This window comes from Aquarana catesbeiana, linkage group LG09 (genome assembly GCF_042186555.1).
Source record: "Aquarana catesbeiana isolate 2022-GZ linkage group LG09, ASM4218655v1, whole genome shotgun sequence".
Taxonomy (NCBI): Eukaryota; Metazoa; Chordata; class Amphibia; order Anura; family Ranidae; genus Aquarana; species Aquarana catesbeiana.
In genome coordinates this window covers 299006407-299026395 of record NC_133332.1, presented here as the reverse complement: position 1 = coordinate 299026395, position 19989 = coordinate 299006407, and the positions used below count along the sequence as shown (strand labels likewise).

Below are 19989 nucleotides of genomic sequence, written 5' to 3'. Positions count from 1 at the left end.
TTGCATCAAAGTCGCATCACTTTCAGGTCGTACAAGTGTGGCCTTAATGGGTTGTTTTACACGTGAGGGTTTACAATCCCCTTTGAAGCTACCCTTTATTGACACAGAAAATTCCCTGACATGCTGTACATGTAAAGAAGAAAGCATATGCTTACCTTCCCTGCTGTGCGTGCTGCTGAACGTGGTCACGTGACCAGGCACCAAAAGGGAGCCAGAAATGGCTACTTAAAGTAAAGGGGAAACTTTAACATCCCCCCCCACTATTCAGTAATTGATAGGCACACTAGAGCAGCCCATAGATTACTCCATTTTCTCTCCTTCCAGGAAAATCGCTCGATTCCCCCATCAACTCAGTCAGTGTTGATGGGGGAAAGCTTCCTGCAGTGCTATTGTATACCTTCCCGGCTGGCAGAACACAGTGATTACTGCTAGTTGCTATCAAATGTAAAAAAAATCTGACAGGCTGGTTGTACCTAAATCAACTGATAGATCAACTTGGATACAATCAGCCTGACCACAGATGGATCGAATCTCAGCTGGTTCCTGCTGAACCGGCCTAATTTCGATCCATGTATGGCCGGCTTAAAGCACCCATAACCTGAGGGCTAAAAGAAAGAAATCTATTAGCCTTCTCCACCCACATTAGCGCTCACACCACACATTACAATCTGTTTGTTTGAATTCCTTTAGCTCTACCAACAACTACCCTGTTTCCCCCGAAAATAAGCCCTACCTCGAAAATAAGACCTAGCGTGATTTTTGGGGATGTTAAAGACCTTGTAAAAACATGTAATCAGTTTTGTAAAAATATTATATAATGTGTTGTGTTTCTCCTTGTGTAACTTTATTGTGGAAAATACCTTATTTACAGCGCCGCTGGGCGCTCACGTGACCCACCAGAGATCTTCTCCTCTCCTCCCGCCTAATGTCAGCGGCCCCTCCCTCTGCAGTGCTCAGAGCGGGGCTGATGTCAGCGGGGATCTCAGCCCCTCCCTCTGCAGTATTCGGAGTGGGGAAGAAGCGCTCCAGTGGGTCACGTGAGCGCCCAGCGGCGCTGTAAATAAGGTATTTTTCACAGTAAAGTTACACAAAGAGACAAACAGCACATTATATAATCTTTTTACAGATTACATAATTTTACAAGGACTTTAACTAAGGTGTTGGGATTACAGAATTTCATAATGCTGGCTCCTGAGCAAAAGGTAACTCCTGACTTTTCATGAACAGACACTCACCTGTCCCATGGTCCAGCGATGCGGCCGCCCTGAACCTCGCTCCTCTCCGCCGGCGCCGTCATAGCCACTGTGGGCACCCGGCCGTGACAGCTTTTGGCTTCATGGCCAGGCACGCACTGCGCATGCGCAAGTCGCGCTGCACTCTGCTCATGGCCAGGCAATCTTGTCGGACCTGTCACGTGTCCCAGAAGATTGCAGAGAAGGAGGGGCTGCCTAGGGGAGAGGAGGAGTCGCCTAGGCGTCCAAGAGCAGGAAGTAGGAAGTGGGACAGGAAGTCCACTCTAAACTAAGTACCCACTCCCCTCCCCCCCCAAAAAAAAATTACATGCCAAATGTGGCATGTCAGGGGGCGAGGAGTGTTTAGCCACTTGCCAGTTTCACTGCGGCAGAATGGCACGGCTGGGCGAAACGTTATGTAACGTCGCTTCACCCTGTGGCCACTAGGGGAGTGCCCCCGCTGCTCGCCTCTGGAGCCGATGCAATCGCTCGTGACACATGGAGAACCGGGATCTTTGTGTATAAACACACAGTTTCCGGTTCTCTGAGGGGAGAAGAGACTGATCGTCTGTTCATACAGAGTATGAACAGCGATCTGTCATCTCCCCTAGACAGTCCCATCCCCCCTTCAGTTAGAACACAGAGAGGGAACACAATTAACCCCTTGATCGCCCCCTAGTGTTAACCCCTTCCCTGGCAGTGACATTTTTACAGTAATCCGTGCATTTTTGTAGCACTGATCGCTGTATAAATGGCAGTGGTCCTAAAAATGTGTCAAAAGTGTCCGATGTGTTCACCATAATGTCGCAGTCCCGATAAAAATTGCAGATCGCCGCCATTACTAATAAAAAAAAAAAAAAAATAATAATAAAAATGCTATAAATCTATCCCCTATTTTGTAGACGCTCTAACTTTTGCGCAAACCAATCAATATACGCTTATTGCGATATTTATTACCAAAAATATGTAGAAGAATACATATCGGCCTAAACCGAGAAAAAAATAGCTTTTTTTAAAAAAAATGGGGATATTTATTATAACAAAAAGTACAAAATATTGTGTTTTTTTCAAAATTGTCGCTCTTTTATTGTTTATAATGCAAAAAATAAAAACCGCACAGACGATCAAATACCACCAAAAGAAAGCTCTATTTGTGGGGAAAAAAAAGAACATCATTTTTTTTTGGGTGCAGCTCCGCACAACTGCGCACTTGTCAGTTAAAGCGACGCAGTGCCGAATCGCAAAAAATGGCCTGGTTATTCAGCAGCCAAATCTTCCGGGACTGAAGCGGTTAAAGCGAAAGTTCCACTTTTGGGTGGAACTCCGCTTAAAAGGATCAGGATATTTAATTTTTTTACTTTTTCCCAGGAAAGATGACATGACATTTCATATACTATGAAATGTAGACCATTGTACATACCATAAATAAATAAGACATCCCCTGAAAATAAGCCCTAGTGTGTTTTCGTAGCCAAAATTAATATAAGACCCGGTCTTATTTTCGGGGAAACACGGTATGTAGTGCAAGGGCCTGCCTGATTGGATGCAGGCTGATTGGATAGTTTAGCCAGGTCCTCATAGTACATAGTTTTAGTAATTCTAAAGTTGATTGTGCAGAAATTTTACAGTCAAATTGTAATGTGCACGATGACCCTAAAAACGAGGATGAATCTCCTGCCTTATTTGTTGTAGTTAACCAATGCCTGCAGCCACTGTTTGGCTGACAATTTTCTGCCCGGCTCCTTTGATTTACAAGTCGAAGGATGTCAAACGGACTGGTAAGTGGCCGGACCACCCACTGATCAAATTTTGTCCAGTTCTTTAGAAAACTGTTGAAATTTGCACTGTGTATGACCAGGTTAATGCTCATTGGGTGGCCCTGTTGACCACCTCCTGCCCGACATCCCTTGATTGAAAAATCGAAGGACCTGGGCAGAAAATTGTGGGCCGAACAGCTGCTGCATCCAATCAGATACAGCTGCTGTTTGGGTGTTTTGACCGTCAGTGGGTCCAGCTGTCAGAACACAATAGCTGGCCCAGGTGGGCTACAGCGAAGCCCAGGCTATTGAAATCCCATCCCTAGCCTTCATGTTTGACGTCACCGGCTCCATGTACGATGACCTCAGACAGGTGATCAAAGGCGTCAACCGCATCTTGGAGCGCACCTTGACCCGAAGGATCAAAGACATCAGTAACTACACTATATTGTCAAAAGTATTGGGACGCCTGCCTTTACATGCACATGAGCTTTAATGGCATTCCAGACTTAGTCCGTAGGGTTCAATATTGAGTTGGCCCACCTCTTGCAGCTGTAACAGCTTCAACTCTTCTGGGAAGGCTGTCCACAAGGTTTAGGAGTGTGTCTATGGGAATGTTAGACCATTCTTCCAGAAGTGCATTTGTGAGGTCAGGCACTGATGTTTGACCAGAAGGCCTGGCTCGCAGTCTCCGCTCGAATTCATCCCAAAGGTGTTCTGTCGGGTTGAGGTCAGGACTCTGTACAGGCCAGTCAATTTCCTCCACCCCAAACTCGCTCATCCATGTCTTTATGGACCTTGCTTTGTGCACTGGTGTGCGGTAATGTTGGAACAGGAAGGGGCCATCCCCAAACTGTTCCCACAAAGTTGGGAGCATAAAATTGTCCGATATGTCATGGTATGCTGATGCCTTTATGCCCCGTACACACGGTCAGATTTTCTGACGGAAAAAGTTTGATGGGAGCTTGTTGTCGGAAATTCCGACCGTGTGTAGGCTCCATTGAACATTTTCCAACGGAATTTCCGTCACACAAAATTTGAAATCTGGATCTCAAATTTTCCGACAACAAAATGCGTTGTCATAAATTCCGATCGTGTGTACACAATTCCGACGCACAAAGTTCCACGCATGCTCTGAATCAAGCAGAAGAGCTGTACTGGCTATTGAACTTCATTTATCTCGGCTCGTCACCGTGTTCTTGACGTTCAGAATTTCCGACAACATTTGTGTGACCTTGTGTATGCAAGACAAGTTTGAGCCAACATCTGTCGGAAAAAAAACATGGATTTTGTTGTCGTAAAATCCTATCGTGTGTACAGGGCCTAAGGGTCCCCTTCACTGGGACTAAGGGGCCAAGCCCAATACCTGAAAAACAACCCCACACCATAATCCCCCACCCCACCCCCTTCCACCAAATGATTTGGACCAGTGCACAAAGCAAGGTCCATAAAGACATGGATGAACGAGTTTGGGGTGGAGGAACTTGAATGGTCCTGACCTCAATCTGATAGAACACCTTTGGGATGAATTAGTGGAGACTGAGCCAGGCCTTCTCGTCCAACATCAGTGCCTGACCTCACAATAACGCTTCTAGAAGAATGGTCAAACATTCCCATAGACACACTCCTAAACCTTGTGGAAAACCTTCCCAGAAGAGTTGAAGCTGTTATAGCTGCAAAGGGTGGGCCAACTCAATATTGAAGCCTACGGACTAAGACTGGGATGCTATTAAAGTTTATGTGGGTGTAAAGGAAGGCGTCCTAATACTTTTGACAATATAGTGTATGTATGGTCCACCTTTCCCCAATGTAAGTATGCATATCTCATACCTGAGGGTCGGTTGTGGAAGCTGATAATACCTGTGGTGGTAGGCACTACTTTCTGAGTCCTGCTCAGGTTCACTGCCCCACTGCAGACTGATCCCATTTCATTTCCAGGTAAGAAAGTGGGGCTGTTTGGGTCGACTTGTAGACCAGGCTTGAGAAAATGGCAGTTGTGGAACTACTAGTCCCAGAGTGGCCAGCTAGCATTCGATTGTAAACTCTTGGGTTAGTGAATACTATTTCAATGAAAACCTTTTTAGGCTCCATTCACACTAGCGCGTTTTTTGATGCATTTTGCATTTTGCAGAAATGCACGGGAATTTTTTAACATGGGTTCCTATGGAACATGTTCACATCAATGCTTTTTTGTATCTCTGCGTTTTTGGAAAGGGTCGGGGACTTTTTTTCATGCAAAAAGCAGCGTTTTGCATGTAATGGTTTTCAATGGACAAGCATCAAAAACGCAAGTGCACCGTTTTTGATGCGTTTTTGGTGCGTTTTTGCCGTTTTTTTTATTTTTTATTTTTTGTAATTTTTTTGTAAGACTGTAAAAAAAAATGAAAAAAAAAAAAAAAAAAAAAAAACGCAAAACGCAAATCGCGGCAAAAACGGGGCAAAAACGCCGCAAAAACGCTACAAAAACGCTGCTCAAAAACGTGGCAAGCATGAAAAAAAACCCTCCAAAAACGCTCAAAAGCAACATGCATAGGTGTGAATCGAGCCTTAGTGTGTGTTGCCTGATTTATGATCTGTGAGCGTCACATACATAGTGATGGAGGAATCTGCTTGATATTTTTTTTTTCTGTCTAGTCCACAGAATGAAAAATAATCTAATAGCGTATGGACAGCTTTAGGCCCCATACACACTATTAGATTTTCTGCAGATTTTTGTCTTCAGATTTCCCTAAACCATGTAGTGCAAGGGCCTGCCTGATTGCATACAAATTGAAATGCCCCGTACGCGTGATTGGATTTTCCGACAACAAATGTTGGATGTGAGCTTGTTGGCTGAAAGTCCAACCGTATGTACGCTCCATCGAACTTTTGTTGTCGGACTTTCCGCCAACAAATGTTGGCTAGCAGGTTATCAAATTTTCCACCAACAAAACATTGTTGTCGGAATTTCTGATCGTGTGTACACAAGTCCGTCGCACAAAAGTCCATGCATGCTCGGAATCAAGGAGAAGGAGCCGCACTGGCTATTGAACTTCATTTTTTTCATCTCGTCGTACGTCTTGTACGTCACCGCGTTCCCACGTTCGTAATTGTTGGCCAACATTTGTGTGACCATGTGTATGCAAGACAAGTTGGAGCCAACAACCTTCGAACAAAAATCCACGGTTTTGTTGTTGGAAAGTCCGATCGTGTGTACGGGGCATTAAGGTTTGACCTCATATTATATGGTTTTGGTAAATCTGAAGACAAAAATCTGCAGAAAATCTAATGCGCCGCACACACGAGCGGAATTTCCGTCGGAAAAATCTTGGATGGTTTTTCCAATGGAATTCCGCTCAAGCTTGCCTTGCACACACACAATCACACACAAGTTCTCTGAACTTTCGATCGCCAAGAACGCGGTGACGTACAACACTACGACGAGCCGAGAAAATGAAGTTCAATGCTTCCGAGCATGCATCGAATTGTTTCCGAGCATGCGTGGGTTCTTTGCGCGTCCGAAATTGCATACAGACGATCGCATTTTCGGATAGGAACTTTTTCCGACCGAAAAAATAGAGAACATGCTCTCAATCTTCTGCTGGCTGGAATTCTGCCAGCAAAAGTCGGATGGAGCATACACACGAACGCAATTTTCTGACCAAAAGCTCTCATTGGAGTTTTGCTGGCGGCATTTCCGATCGTGTGTACGCGGTATAATAGTGTGTATGGGGTCTTACACTGCTGAAATACTTACCTTTCCATGCCTTCGGCTGCCTCTGAGAGATGACGTCTCTAGGTCTTCAGCACAGTGAGGAGGAGGCAACTCAAAGCTCAAACAAGTTGGTCAAACCTTCCCGAACAATAATGAGCAGACTTCAGAGATGTCTATGATCCCCCCCCCCACCCCATGGGGTACCTCTCTATGATCCAATCCTCGCCCAAACCTTCTCATGTTTGGGGCATGATTAATCGGTTGATGGGCAACATGCACTATTTTTATTTCAGTACGCTTGAACCTGAACTTAGTAGATTGTACAATCAGATTGTACTGTGTATGGCCATCTGGAGAGTTGCCAGGCCTTGGCTGTGGGTTCCTGGGCTTTGCACATCATCGCCAGTTTTTTGCACTGCCTTATTGGATAATGTGTATCAGCTTTGGCTGACATAGAGGGGATGCTCTATTCGGATGGGGAGGGTTGCCCCCTCCTTTCCTCCCTCTCAGGTATCCAGAGACTTGGCTTATCCTGGGCTAGTGCTGTGCAGGAGGCAGGGAGGGCTCTCTTTGTTTGCTGTGAGGGGCAGAGCCTTCTCCTCCCAAAACTTTGTGAGAAGGAGTGGGGGCAGGTTTCTGCTATAAAGCCTTTAGCTGAGGCTGCCAGTAGAAGCATTGGACAAGCAGGAACACAGGGACATGTAGACTGCAGCCTCAGCAATAGCCCATCCTGAGTACAGATAAGGACAGCAAGCTGCGGAGAGCCCTCTGTCTCCCCACCACCTCTGCACATCACTTCTTCTTCTTTTTTTTTTTTTTGGGGGTGGGGGGGAAATGGCTTCAAGGGACCTGAGCCTTTTACTGCTTCCTCTTCTGCTGGCCCAGGTGGGCTACAGCGAACCCCAGGATATTGACGCCCCATCCCTAGCCTTCGTGTTTGATGTCACCGGCTCCATGTACGATGACCTCAGACAGGTGATCGAAGGCGCCAACCGCATCTTGGAGCGCACCTTGACCCGAAGGACCAAAGCCATCAGCAGCTATGTTCTGGTCCCTTTTCACGATCCAGGTAAGAAAGAAGGGGGGGGGGGGGCTGTTTTGGATCGACTTGTAGACCAGGCTTGAGAAAAAATGACATTTGTGGAACTACTAGTCCCAGAGTGGTCGGTTAGCGTTAAGATTGTAAACTCTTGCGTTAGCGAATACTTTTCCAAATGAAAATCATTTTATCGTGCGTTGCCTGATTTATGATCTGTGAGCGTCACATACATATAGGTCATATCCTTTAAGCCCAGACTTCCCCTCATTAAACAAAGGGCTAAAGTCCTTGGACCTATGAACTCACATACTATTTACATTCCAGTGACAAACATCACTTGTTATATGTTTTATAGCTTGGATAACATCTCTTCCTAACAATTTGTACTCAAAATATTGTCATTTACGTGTTTTCAAACTTTAGAAAAGTTTATTCAACTTTTTTTCTTTCTTTGGATCACTCAGCCCATCTTTGTGGTTGGGGTCGATGATGGCAATCAAAGAGTTAATTCGCTAATGTGGTTTTATTTGGCCGAATAAAGGGATATTTGTTGCCAAAAAATGCCACCCCCCCCCCCCCCCCTCTAATCTCCGGCAGTGAAGTGCTATCAGGGGAGCCTGTTATAGGCATATATACATTCTCGCACACTTGACTACACATCTGTATATTATTTAATCAAGAACCACATAAAATAGCTAAAAAAAGACTTTAAAAGAAAAAAGGCACATTTGCATCCCAATGCAAGTACAAAAAAAAAAAACCACAAAACCTGAAATATATATTTCCCCCCCAAAAAATGATACCGATGCAAGTAGAACCATTTGATGTTATCAAAAGAGGCATCTATTGAAAAGAGTCATGTCTAATAAACATACAGATATAATACAATTTAAGGGCTGATTCCCACCAGCAGACGTGCTGAACTGGTGTGCACTGGGAGGACATGGTGCCAAAGTGCCCATCCTGGCGCATCAAACTGTTTTCTTTTTTTCTTTTTAGAACTTTATTGAAATGTCACAGGTAACGTTTTATTAACTTTTATTTACACAGCAGTGTTGGGATGCGATGGTTTCTGTCGCAGACCACGGCGCCAAAAAAAAAAAAAAAAAAAAAGACTGCATGCAGTGGTGTTAACGAACCCCATAGTGTGGTGACACCATGGTGTGAAATGACACCAAGCAAATTGCCTTAGGGCCCATTCACACCAGGAACTGCACGTTTGCAACACATTTTTTTCATGCACAGTGACGTGCATTTGACATGCATTTTTTACTTGCATTTGCAGTGAATTTTTCCTAAGCTTGCATTTAGGGATGCCACCTTTTCTTCAAGCCAAACCCAAACACTTCAGCGTCGCACAGCAATTTTTTTTTCATAGCATGCATAGATAAACTATGCATAGATGTTGCTATTAAATAACATTTCTAATCATATGGAGTTAATCACAAGAGTCTCCCTTTACATCAGAGTCCACAGAGTTTCCCCTTTTACATCAGAGTCCACAGAGTTCCCCCTTTACATCAGAGTCCACAGAGTTCCCCCTTTACATCAGAGTCCACAGAGTTCCCCCTTTACATCAGAGTCCACAGAGTTCCCCCTTTACATCAGAGTCCACAGAGTTCCCCCTTTACATCAGAGTCCACAGAGTTCCCCTTTACATCAGAATCCACAGAGTTCCCCTTTACATCAGAGTCCACAGAGTTCCCCCTTTACATCAGAGTCCCCCCTTTACATCAGAGTCCACAGAGTTCCCCCTTTACATCAGAGTCCACAGAGTTCCCCCTTTACATCAGAGTCCACAGAGTTCCCCCTTTACATCAGAGTCCCCCCTTTACATCAGAGTCCACAGAGTTCCCCCTTTACATCAGAGTCCACAGAGTTCCCCCTTTTACATCAGAGTCCACGGAGTTCCCCCTTTTACATCAGAGTCCACAGAGTTCCCCCTTTTACATCAGAGTCCACAGAGTTCCCCCTTTTACATCAGTGTCCACAGAGTTCCCCCTTTACATCAGAGTCCACAGAGTTCCCCCTTTACATCAGAGTCCACAGAGTTCCCCCTTTTACATCAGAGTCCACAGAGTTCCCCCTTTTACATCAGAGTCCACAGAGTTCCCCCTTTTACATCAGAGTCCACAGAGTTCCCCCTTTCACTGTAGACTGTGATGTAAGGGAGAACTCTGGGGACTCTAATATAAGGGATGCTCTGGTGTATGGAGAAGACTCTGATGTAAGGAGGAACACTGTGGCCTCTGGTGTAAAGGGGAGCTCTGATGTAATGAGTGCTCTGAGAACCCTGATTTACCTTAGCATACTCACTTAGAGGCAGGAGAGAGAAGGGGGGAGACTTGGGAGACTTAGTCCGGTCTGAATAATGTGTCCGGGTCTCAGACAGTCTGAAACCCGGACGCATGATTCCAAACCCGAACTGTCCAGGTGAATCCCAAACAGGTGGCAACACTACTTGCATTCCCTTTGAGGTCACCTCCATCTTTTTTCTTCTTCTGGCTTTTATGTCCGTTACATTGCATTTTCATGCATTTGCGCACATTTCTGTACATTTGCGGTGCAGAAAAAATGCAGCATGCTGTACGGCACTGAACTGCACTAGTGTGAACTATGCCCATAGAATAACAGTAATTTTCGGCTGTCTATGCAGTTAAAGTGGGGTCAAAAATGCAACCCAGTGCATGTGGTGTGAATGGGCCCTTATGTATGCACTGGAATCCCATATTAAATGGTGTGTACAGACCCTAACGCTACAATGAGAATGAGCAGTGGTCTCATGTTCAGGGGTCCCATATATGACAAGCAATTGCGCAGAGTACAAAACCTCTTCTGATTTTTTTTCCTTTCACTTTCAATCACCCGATCACACTTGTCTGTTTTCCTGCATTCATTTTACTGGATGAAAATGCATGTCAAGCAGAAATCCCAATCATTCCTAAGGGGCTCATTCACACTTATGCATTGCTGCTTGGCGCATTTTTAAAAGATGGTAACAGCTGTATCTTTGCATTAAACAAGCTAATCTAATTCTATCTGGTTGATGCTTTTCGGTACCTTGGAAAGTCCCTTTTCTGAATGTTTTCCTCTCATTTTACATAATGCATGATCTATGGCTGCCTAATTACTGATGTTTTATATGGAGGACCTTGTTGAGTAAAAAAACGCAAGTTATGTTCCGTAAAGGCCTCGTGTATACAGGCCTGTAAAAGTGCGTACGTGTATACATGCTTAAAATTCTTCTTCATTCACTTCTAGCTGCCAGTGTTTTAATACATACACTATATTACCTAAAGTATTGGGACGCCTGCCTTTACATGAACTTTAATGGAATCCCAGTCTTAGTCCGTAGGGTTCAATATTGAGTTGGTCCACCCTTTGCAGCTATAACAGCTTCAGCTCTTCTGGGAAGGCTGTCCACAAGATTTTGGAGTGTGTCTATGGGAATGTTTGACCCTTCTTCCAGAAGAGCATTTGTGAGGTCAGGCACTGATGTTGGATGAGAAGGCCTGGCTCGCAGTCTGCACGCAAATTCATCCCAAAGATGTTCTATCGGGTTGAGGTCAGGACTCTGTGCAGGCCAGTCAGGTTCCTCCACCCCAAACTCGCTCATCCATGTCTTTACGGACCTTGCTTTGTGTACTGGTCCAAATCATTTGGTGGAGGGGGGATTATGTTGTGGAATTGTTTTTCAGAGGTTGTGCTTGGCCCCTTAGTTCCAATGAAGAGAATTCTTAAGGCGTCACCATACCAAGACATTTTGGACAATTTCATGCTCCCAACTTTGTGGGAACAGTTTGGGGATGGCCCCTTCCTGTTCTAACATGACTGAGCACCAGTGCACAAAGCAAGGTCCATAAAGACATGGATTAGCGTGTTTGGTGTGGAGAAACTTGACTGGCCTGTACAGAGGCCTGACCTCAACCTGACAGAACACCTTTGAGGTGAATTAGAGTGGAGACTGCGAGCCAGGCCTTCTCGTCCACATCAATGCCTGACCAAATGCACTTCTGGAAGAATGGTCAAACATTGCCATAGACACACTCCTAAACCTTGTGGACATCCTTCCCAGAAGAGTTGAAGCTGTTATAGATGCAAAGGGTGGGCCAACTCAATATTGAACCCTACAGACTAAGACTGGGATGCCATTAAAGTTCATGTGCGTGTAAAGGCAGGTGTCCCAATACTTTTGGTAGTGTATGTATATCCTCCTATGTAGTTGTGTATACACACATAAATTACTGCACTTTAGTAAAATTTTCTATTTATATTTTAGTGTTGAACACGTTGCTACATTACAAATTGCCCCATAGACAACAATGCATTCATATTTAGACCTGTAAAAAAAAGCTACACAGCTACAAATGCAACATTTTTTCACCTGTGTACAAGAGGCCTAAAAACTGTGCTAAAAATGACAAAAATGGGAGTTAAAAGTGGACATCTTGCGTTATTTTGGACCGAAGTAACCCCCATATCTAAGACATTAGTAAGGGAGTTAACATGGTCGGCTAGGGGGGGCAGTAAAAGCAGGAGGTTGAGCCTCAGTTTCATTGCCACTGACAACCTACATAAGGCTCCATTCACACTTATGCAACTTGTCATGCAACTTTGGACATCAAAGTTGCATGAAAAGTTGTTCCCCATGTTTTCCAAAGATAACCATTCATATATGAGCAACTTAAAGTTGCAGCAACTTCAAAGTAGTTCATGCACTACGACTTTTTATGCAACCTGAGTGTCAAAGACTTCAATGTTAATCCTCAAAAGTTGCATAAAAGTCCTTCATTATCACTGGTCAAAGTCGTATCCAAGTTGCACCCGTCCAAAGTTGCACCCCAAAGTCGTGCAACTTTAGAGTTGTACAAGGCCCCTCTCACACTTGTGCGACCTGTTCTGTAACTTGGGACTGCAAAGTCGCATGACAAGTGGTACTCCACGATTTTCAATGAGTACCATTCATATCTGTGTAACTTCAAAGTAGTCCCTGCTCTACTTTGGTCTGACTTTGAGGCGACTTGAGGTCCATAGACCTCATATTACACAGGCAATGCTTCAAGTCGCGGCAAAATCGCTGGACTTTCAGGTTGTCTGACCCGCTGCTCATCCCACCATGCCACAGCTCGCCACCTTCACTCACTGCCTGATCCCCCACCAAGATGGGGTAAGTGCTGGGCAGTCAGCGAGCGGGTGGGCGGGGGCACAGTGGCAGCATTTGATGGGGTCAAGTGACTTCATATGATGGGGACAAGTGACTTCATATGATGGGGACAAGTGACTTCATATGATGGGATTAGTGGCAGCATTTGATGGGGACAAGTGACTTCATATGATGGGCACAGTGGCGGCATTTGATGGGCACAGTGGCGGCATTTGATGGGCACAGTGGCGACATTTGATGGGGACAAGTGACTTCATATGATGGGGACAAGTGACTTCATATGATGGGCACAGTGGCAGCATTTGATGGGCACAGTGGCGGCATTTGATGGGCACAGTGGCGATATTTGATGGGGACAAGTGACTTCATATGATGGGGACAAGTGACTTCATATGATGAGCACAGTGGCGGCATTTGATGAGCACAGTGGCGGCATTTGATGAGCACAGTGGCGGCATTTGATGGTAGAGTGGCTGCATTTGATGTTTTTTTCAGAATTTTTTAGTTTGTTTTGCCCCCCCAAAAAATTTTGAGCACCAGCCGCCACTGCCAAGCTGCCTGCCAACTGCCCTCTGAAAAGCAATCCACTGCTGATCACTTTTCATTGCGGTGGAATCCCTCTACATTGAAGATGAAGATCAATTTTGCACACAGCTGTCATTGTGTATTGTGTTATGTTTGGCTTGCGCAGGCCTTTGAAGTACCCATAAAGGCTCAGATTTTGCTGTTGCAGTGAGGGTGTGTCCACAGCTGTCTGTATGACAACAACAAAAAGTGTCAGGATTTCCTGCTGAGTGCAAGAGATACTTTAAGAAGTTCTACAAGCAAAAATAAGAAATGAGAAAATATTGAAGTCGTCCTATTTACAAACATGATTGTTTTAATGCCTTGCTACAGCAAATCTTCTAAAAAGGTTGCAATCTGCTTTAAATGCAATTAGACCAATATAGAGGAATTATTACAAAGACACATGTGTCTTCCCACATAGGTAGTGAGTAAGAGTCGTACACATCCAGATCTGTGTCACAAAAGAAGGAACACGAGGCCCCTTGCCGGCTTCTATCATCTCAGTGTGATCCAGTTTGTAGAGATCAAAAGCGACCCATTGATGGTGTGTGTGTTTTGTCACCCAGTGTTTGTTCCTTTGACACCTTGTCTTTGAATAAGCTGTGGGTCAGGCTCTTTATCTGTGTGATCTGGAGGATGCTGGTGTTTGAACAATGCTTGCATCTAAGTGTCGCTCCTGAGAAGACACAATATTGACTCTAGATCATTCATTGGAATACACATCACTGCTGGTACCCATTGACTGCCCCAGCCTGCACTCATCAAAGATGCAAACCCAATCAATTATATCTCATGCAACATGATAATGTCATTTCAATGGAATTTTTCAACCTACAGCTTTCAGAGTGGTCCTGCCATGTTCTGGTTAGAGTGGTCCTGCCGTGCTCTGGTTAGAGTGGTCCTGCCGTGTTCTGCTTAGAGTGGTCCTGCCGTGCTCTGGTTAGAGTGGTCCTGCCGTGTTCTGGTTAGAGGTCCTGCCGTGTTCTGGTTAGAGGTCCTGCCATGCTCTGGTTAGAGTGGTCCTGCCATGCTCTGGTTAGAGGTCCTGCCGTGTTCTGGTTAGAGTGGTCCTGCCGTGTTCTGGTTAGAGGTCCTGCCGTGTTCTGGTTAGAGGTCCTGCCGTGTTCTGGTTAGAGGTCCTGCCGTGCTCTGGTTAGAGTGGTCCTGCCGTGTTCTGCTTAGAGTGGTCCTGCCGTGCTCTGGTTAGAGTGGTCCTGCCGTGTTCTGGTTAGAGGTCCTGCCGTGTTCTGGTTAGAGGTCCTGCCATGCTCTGGTTAGAGTGGTCCTGCCATGCTCTGGTTAGAGGTCCTGCCGTGTTCTGGTTAGAGTGGTCCTGCCGTGTTCTGGTTAGAGGTCCTGCCGTGTTCTGGTTAGAGGTCCTGCCGTGTTCTGGTTAGAGGTCCTGCCGTGTTCTGGTTAGAGGTCCTGCCATGTTCTGGTTAGAGTGGTCCTGCCGTGCTCTGGTTAGAGTGGTCCTGCCGTGTTCTGGTTAGAGTGGTCCTGCCGTGTTCTGGTTAGAGTGGTCCTGCCGTGTTCTGGTTAGAGGTCCTGCCGTGTTCTGGTTAGAGGTCCTGCAGTGCTCTGGTTAGAGTGGTCCTGCCGTGCTCTGGTTAGAGTGGTCCTGCCGTGTTCTGGTTAGAGTGGTCCTGCCGTGTTCTGCTTAGAGTGGTCCTGCCTTGCTCTGGTTAGAGTGGTCCTGCCGTGCTCTGGTTAGAGTGGTCCTGCCGTGCTCTGGTTAGAGTGGTCCTGCCGTGTTATGGTTAGAGTGGTCCTGCCGTGTTCTGGTTAGAGTGGTCCTGCCGTGTTCTGGTTAGAGTGGTCCTGCCGTGCTCTGGTTAGAGGTCCTGCCGTGCTCTGGTTAGAGTGGTCCCGCCGTGTTCTGGTTAGAGTGGTCCCGCCGTGTTCTGGTTAGAGTGGTCCAGCCGTGTTCTGGTTAGAGTGGTCCCGCCGTGTTCTGGTTAGAGTGGTCCTGCCGTGTTCTGCTTAGAGTGGCAGCACTTTGTCGCTGTCCTTCAAGTTTTCTTCTGTGTGATCACCTTGTAACATATGCTTCCAGTGGAAGCTATTAGTGAATGTGCCGACGCTCTTTGTGCAGGCACGTCCTGCCATTGTTACCTTTGAGGAATTCTTTACTCTAAAAAGGTTAACAGGGTTTATTAGGAACAATAAATACTGAAAAATCGACAAAAAAATATTTCAGACATTTCCGCAAGCAACCATCAGTACAGAAATGAGAACCTTCGCTGTCTATACAACACAGCCCCCCCTGCCCTAAAGCACCGATCCTCCCCATGTTGAGGGCATGCGGCCTGGTATGGTTCGGGGGGGGGGGCACTCACTCGCCCCCTCCCTTTCCTGGCCTACCGGGCTGCATGCTCATATAAGAGTCTGGTATGGATTTTTGGTCCCCTCCGAATCCACACTAGACCCAGGGACCTGGTATGGACCGGGGGGGGGGGGGGACCCACCGCATAAAAGCAACATTCATAGATGTAAATCGAGCCTTATGCCGCGTACACACGGTCGGACTTTTCGTCTACAAAAGTCCAACGGACGCCGACGGACTAAAGCTGGCTGGTAATCCTATCGTGTGTGGGCTTCTCCGGACTTTCAGCAGACTTTTTCAGCCTCAAATCCGACGGACTTTAGATTTGAAACATGCTTCAAATCTTTACGTCGTAACTACAACGGACCCCGAAATCCGCTCGTCTGTGTGCTAGTCCGACGGACAAAAACCCATGCTAGGGCAGCTATTGGCTACTGGCTATGAACTTCCTTATTTTAGTCCGGTGTACGTCATCACGTACGAATCCGTCGGACTTTTGTGTGGTCGTGTGTAGGCAAGTCCGTTCATTAGAAAGTCTGCTGCAAGTCCGCGGAAAGTCCGCCGGAAGTCCGCCGGAAGTCTGTCGGACAGGCTGTCGGACTTTTGTAGACGAAAAGTCCGACCGTGTGTACGCGGCATTAGAGTTGGCAGGGGACAGATGCAGCATCCACCTAGCTGAGTATAAATCTGCACATAGTTAACAGTCCTTGAGCTTTGTTGTGTTGTTTTATTGGGGAGGATAATAACTTGGATGAGGATAGGAATTATGGGATGCCCAACTTGAAAGTGACAAAAAACGGGGACAACTTCCTCCCTATGTACAACTCCACTTGATCCTCCAGCACAACTTTGCTTGATTCTTTTGTACAGTTCCAATTGATTCCTTTTGTGTAGCTAACAGTCTCTATTAGATTTAGCAACAGCCCCTTACAGGCCAGGAACTCTCAGTCCCTTTGGAAAGTAGCCCATGTGTTGTGAACTGCATCCTGGAGTACCTCCAACTCCCCCCGTAGACACTGGTCCCAGCTCTTCTACTGCAGGAAATGCCAGCCCACCTGACTGCCTTTTCAAAAGTCTACCCAACTGACCCTCTTCACTTGAACACACAGCTGTCTTCAAGAGAGACCTGCTGCATGTGGCAGTCTCTCCCCTTGTCAATCTCTGTAGCACTCACACTGTCCTTTCCTTGCTCCCACTGCCTCTCAGCAAAGCCTCCTTCCAACTTCTTCTGTGGTAGGATGCTTCCAGGCCAGCACCTGAGCCCCAGCCTGAGGCAGAGCACATCCCTCCATCCCCGCTCAGACTAGGGGGTTCGCCTCAAGGGCCACCGACAGCCTCCTCAGCACTGCATGTCCATCTTCCACCCAACTCCCCCTGCCAGCATGACTCATGACTAATTAGGGGTTTCTTAGTCCCCTGCCAGGCCCACTACCTGAAGCAACACACACAAAGTCTGCAAGAAATGTAACAGATTTTTTCTTTTATAAAGACACAGGTTTCAGAAACAGTAAGGATGCTTGGAGCAGTAGTATACTCTCTCTTGCAGTTCAGTGCAGTAAAAATGCATCAACCCTTGCAGTATCAGGAGAAACAACAGTTCCCAACACAGTACTGGTACAGTCCTTTTTGGCACATGTGGCTATAGCAGTGCAGATAAGTCGGATTGAACAGGAATGTCCTGGCGGCTACAGAGCAGTATATTTTCCCAGATATTTTCCCAGAAAAGCATCTGCTGGTGGGATGGCTGGCAGGCTAGAGGCACTGGCAGCACTTGAGGAGGTAGGAACTTTTTCTGTAGCAACTCTAGAGATCGGTGTCTTGAGGGTGTATAACAGTCTCCCTCCACTTGCTTTCCTTGCGTTGGAACCTTTCCTTAATGCTCAATTTCTCTCCCTGTCAAAGTGGGTTCCTGCGCCATCCACTCGTAAAATGTGCACCAAATCCAGCAGAGCACTGCTATTTATTAGCACTGCCCCCATCAAGATGGCCATGAAAGGGTTTGCAGTGTCCAATCAGACAACTGCTCCCATGGAGGCAGCAGAGGAAGTTTATTCCCCTGAATCTTCACTCCATCCCAATGGTGACAAGACTTCATCTGCTGGGTGGAGTAGAAACTACACTTGCCAACAGGTACACATTTAAGGAAGCAGGGCTCTAGTAGCCTCCTTGATGTAAGCCCTGAACTTAAGAATGATATACATGAGTGTCTTCTTGTATAGAACTGAACTTTGGAGAAAGAATGCTGAAAATTACTCTACGTAGAAACACATTAAGGAGAGGTTTTGTTGCCCATTCCCTTTAAAAGCTCCTCCTCACAATTAGACTCAACCACAGGCAGGCTAGAGTTACTGAACATACCAAGTTCTTTTATACGCAGCAAGGTAGCACAGGGCTCCATGATGCCAGAGACAATTTTTTTTTTCAAATCTTAGCTATCCTAAAGCACTCTAAATATTTTCCTGAAGAAATTATAAAACATGACCTGGTAGTGTCCACTGAGGACTAGTCTAAGAAATACTGTTTTACAAAATATATGCAAGGGGCTATAGCATTATGATGGGGAGTTATAGTTGTACTTGTTTAGAGGCCATGGAAGGTGAGACTTCAGCAGGGTACCAGATGGTAAAATTTGACTCAATCATTGGACTTCTTGAAAATCCCCTTCATATCTTGTTGAAATGTGGCAGGATCCCAACTCAAACAAGATATTTGGGGGGCACACCCTTTCATTGAAGCTGGTGCAGCCATAAGACCATACAGTAGAAGAAAATTTTACAGCACACACATGCAAAAAAACATTCACCTCCAGCAAGGCTAGTTTAAAAACACCTAAACATTTTCAAAAATACATTATAAAAAATATGGGGATTTGGTCTCACCATATTGCTATATGGTGCTAAGCCCACTTACTGCGACAAAGTACCCCATGATTAGTGGGTCCTACACTATCCATAGATTTGGGAGATCCTGCTTCTCTGAACCATGAGAGCTACACTCTTCTAAATGGGAGAATCTTGAGGACTCCACCTATGACACAAGTGGACACTAATGAGATATACTTAATCAGGGAGTGGGGTGCCAACTCAGTGACCTTCGGGCTTTATGCTGTATCTTAAAATGGCTTTGGTCCATGGTAATAAGGAATTTCCTTTTGTGTAGTCATTGTAATCAAACCCCAGCATACAGTCAATTGAAAAATGGAACTACTCATAAAAATACAGGAGAAAAAAGTAATTGGGATATGAAGAAACCCACCATCACAGTGATTACAGGGCTTTCGTGGCAACTGCTGTTCATATTTGGAATATAAATGTCACTGTACAGCATATGGAGGCCTGTGCATGCCATAAACCTGGCAGTATGCAAGCTGTAGACGCTATCATTATAATTTAACACCTGGCCTGTGTTGTAGGAGTTTTTCCAGGAACAGCTGAGATAGCAAGGTCTCATGACCTCCAGATTTTTACATTTACTGCTGAAGCACAAGGCTATAAATTCAGTTTTTAAAAACCAGACCCAGGCGATAAGAAATTCCTCTTGTGTATAGCTGATGATGGCTGAAAAATACCAAGGTGAAGTAAGGCTTTACTACAAAGGTCCTTGTTGGGGTCACAGGGTTCATATAGAAACATTTTAGCCTTTTAGTTGACTGTCATGTATGGACCATAGAGATGGCCATACTGTGTCCTGGAGTTATGTCTTGGTAGAATCAGTAGGCAAGACATTGAATCCATGCCTCATACTGGTAATCCAGCCATACATGTGTGAAGCACCCCGCATTGGAATGTGAACCCCGATCCCCTGATTTTATGTACCCTTAAAGTGAACCTCATGCAGGGATAAAGCAACAGGTTCTATTCATTGCCAGTCCCCACATTGCTGTTTAGGCACCCTTACTATTTGCAGCCCCACTAATCCATTTGCTCACCTGAGAAATTAAATGTCTGGTACTTCAGGGTATAGGAAACGTGACTTTCTTCCTTTCAAAATGCATCATAAATGCCCAGGCAGCTAATCGATAGACCCAAACTCTGTAACTCGGGGGAAGAGGAAAAGTCTTTAAAGTGATTGTAAAGGCAGAAGATTTTTCATCTTAATGCATTAAGAGAAAAGGCCTTCTGTGTGGGCAGCCCGCCTAATACTTACCTGAGGTCCATCTAGATCCAGCGTTGTTGCAGGAGTGTCTCGGCTGCCCAGGACTCCCCTCCTC

The 19989-nt window shown here is 45.7% G+C and overlaps 1 protein-coding gene across 1 annotated transcript in view; it reads left to right on the top strand.

Moving 5' to 3' along the window:
• The first annotated feature begins 7227 nt into the window (after positions 1–7227).
• Positions 7228–19989, top strand: part of HMCN2 (hemicentin 2) — a 318398-nt gene continuing 305636 nt past the window's right edge. Inside the window, exon 1 of the mRNA XM_073600486.1 lies at positions 7228–7752. Within this exon, the coding sequence (XP_073456587.1) occupies positions 7518–7752 (235 nt within the window). The 5' untranslated portion in view covers positions 7228–7517. The remainder of the gene's footprint in view (positions 7753–19989) is intronic.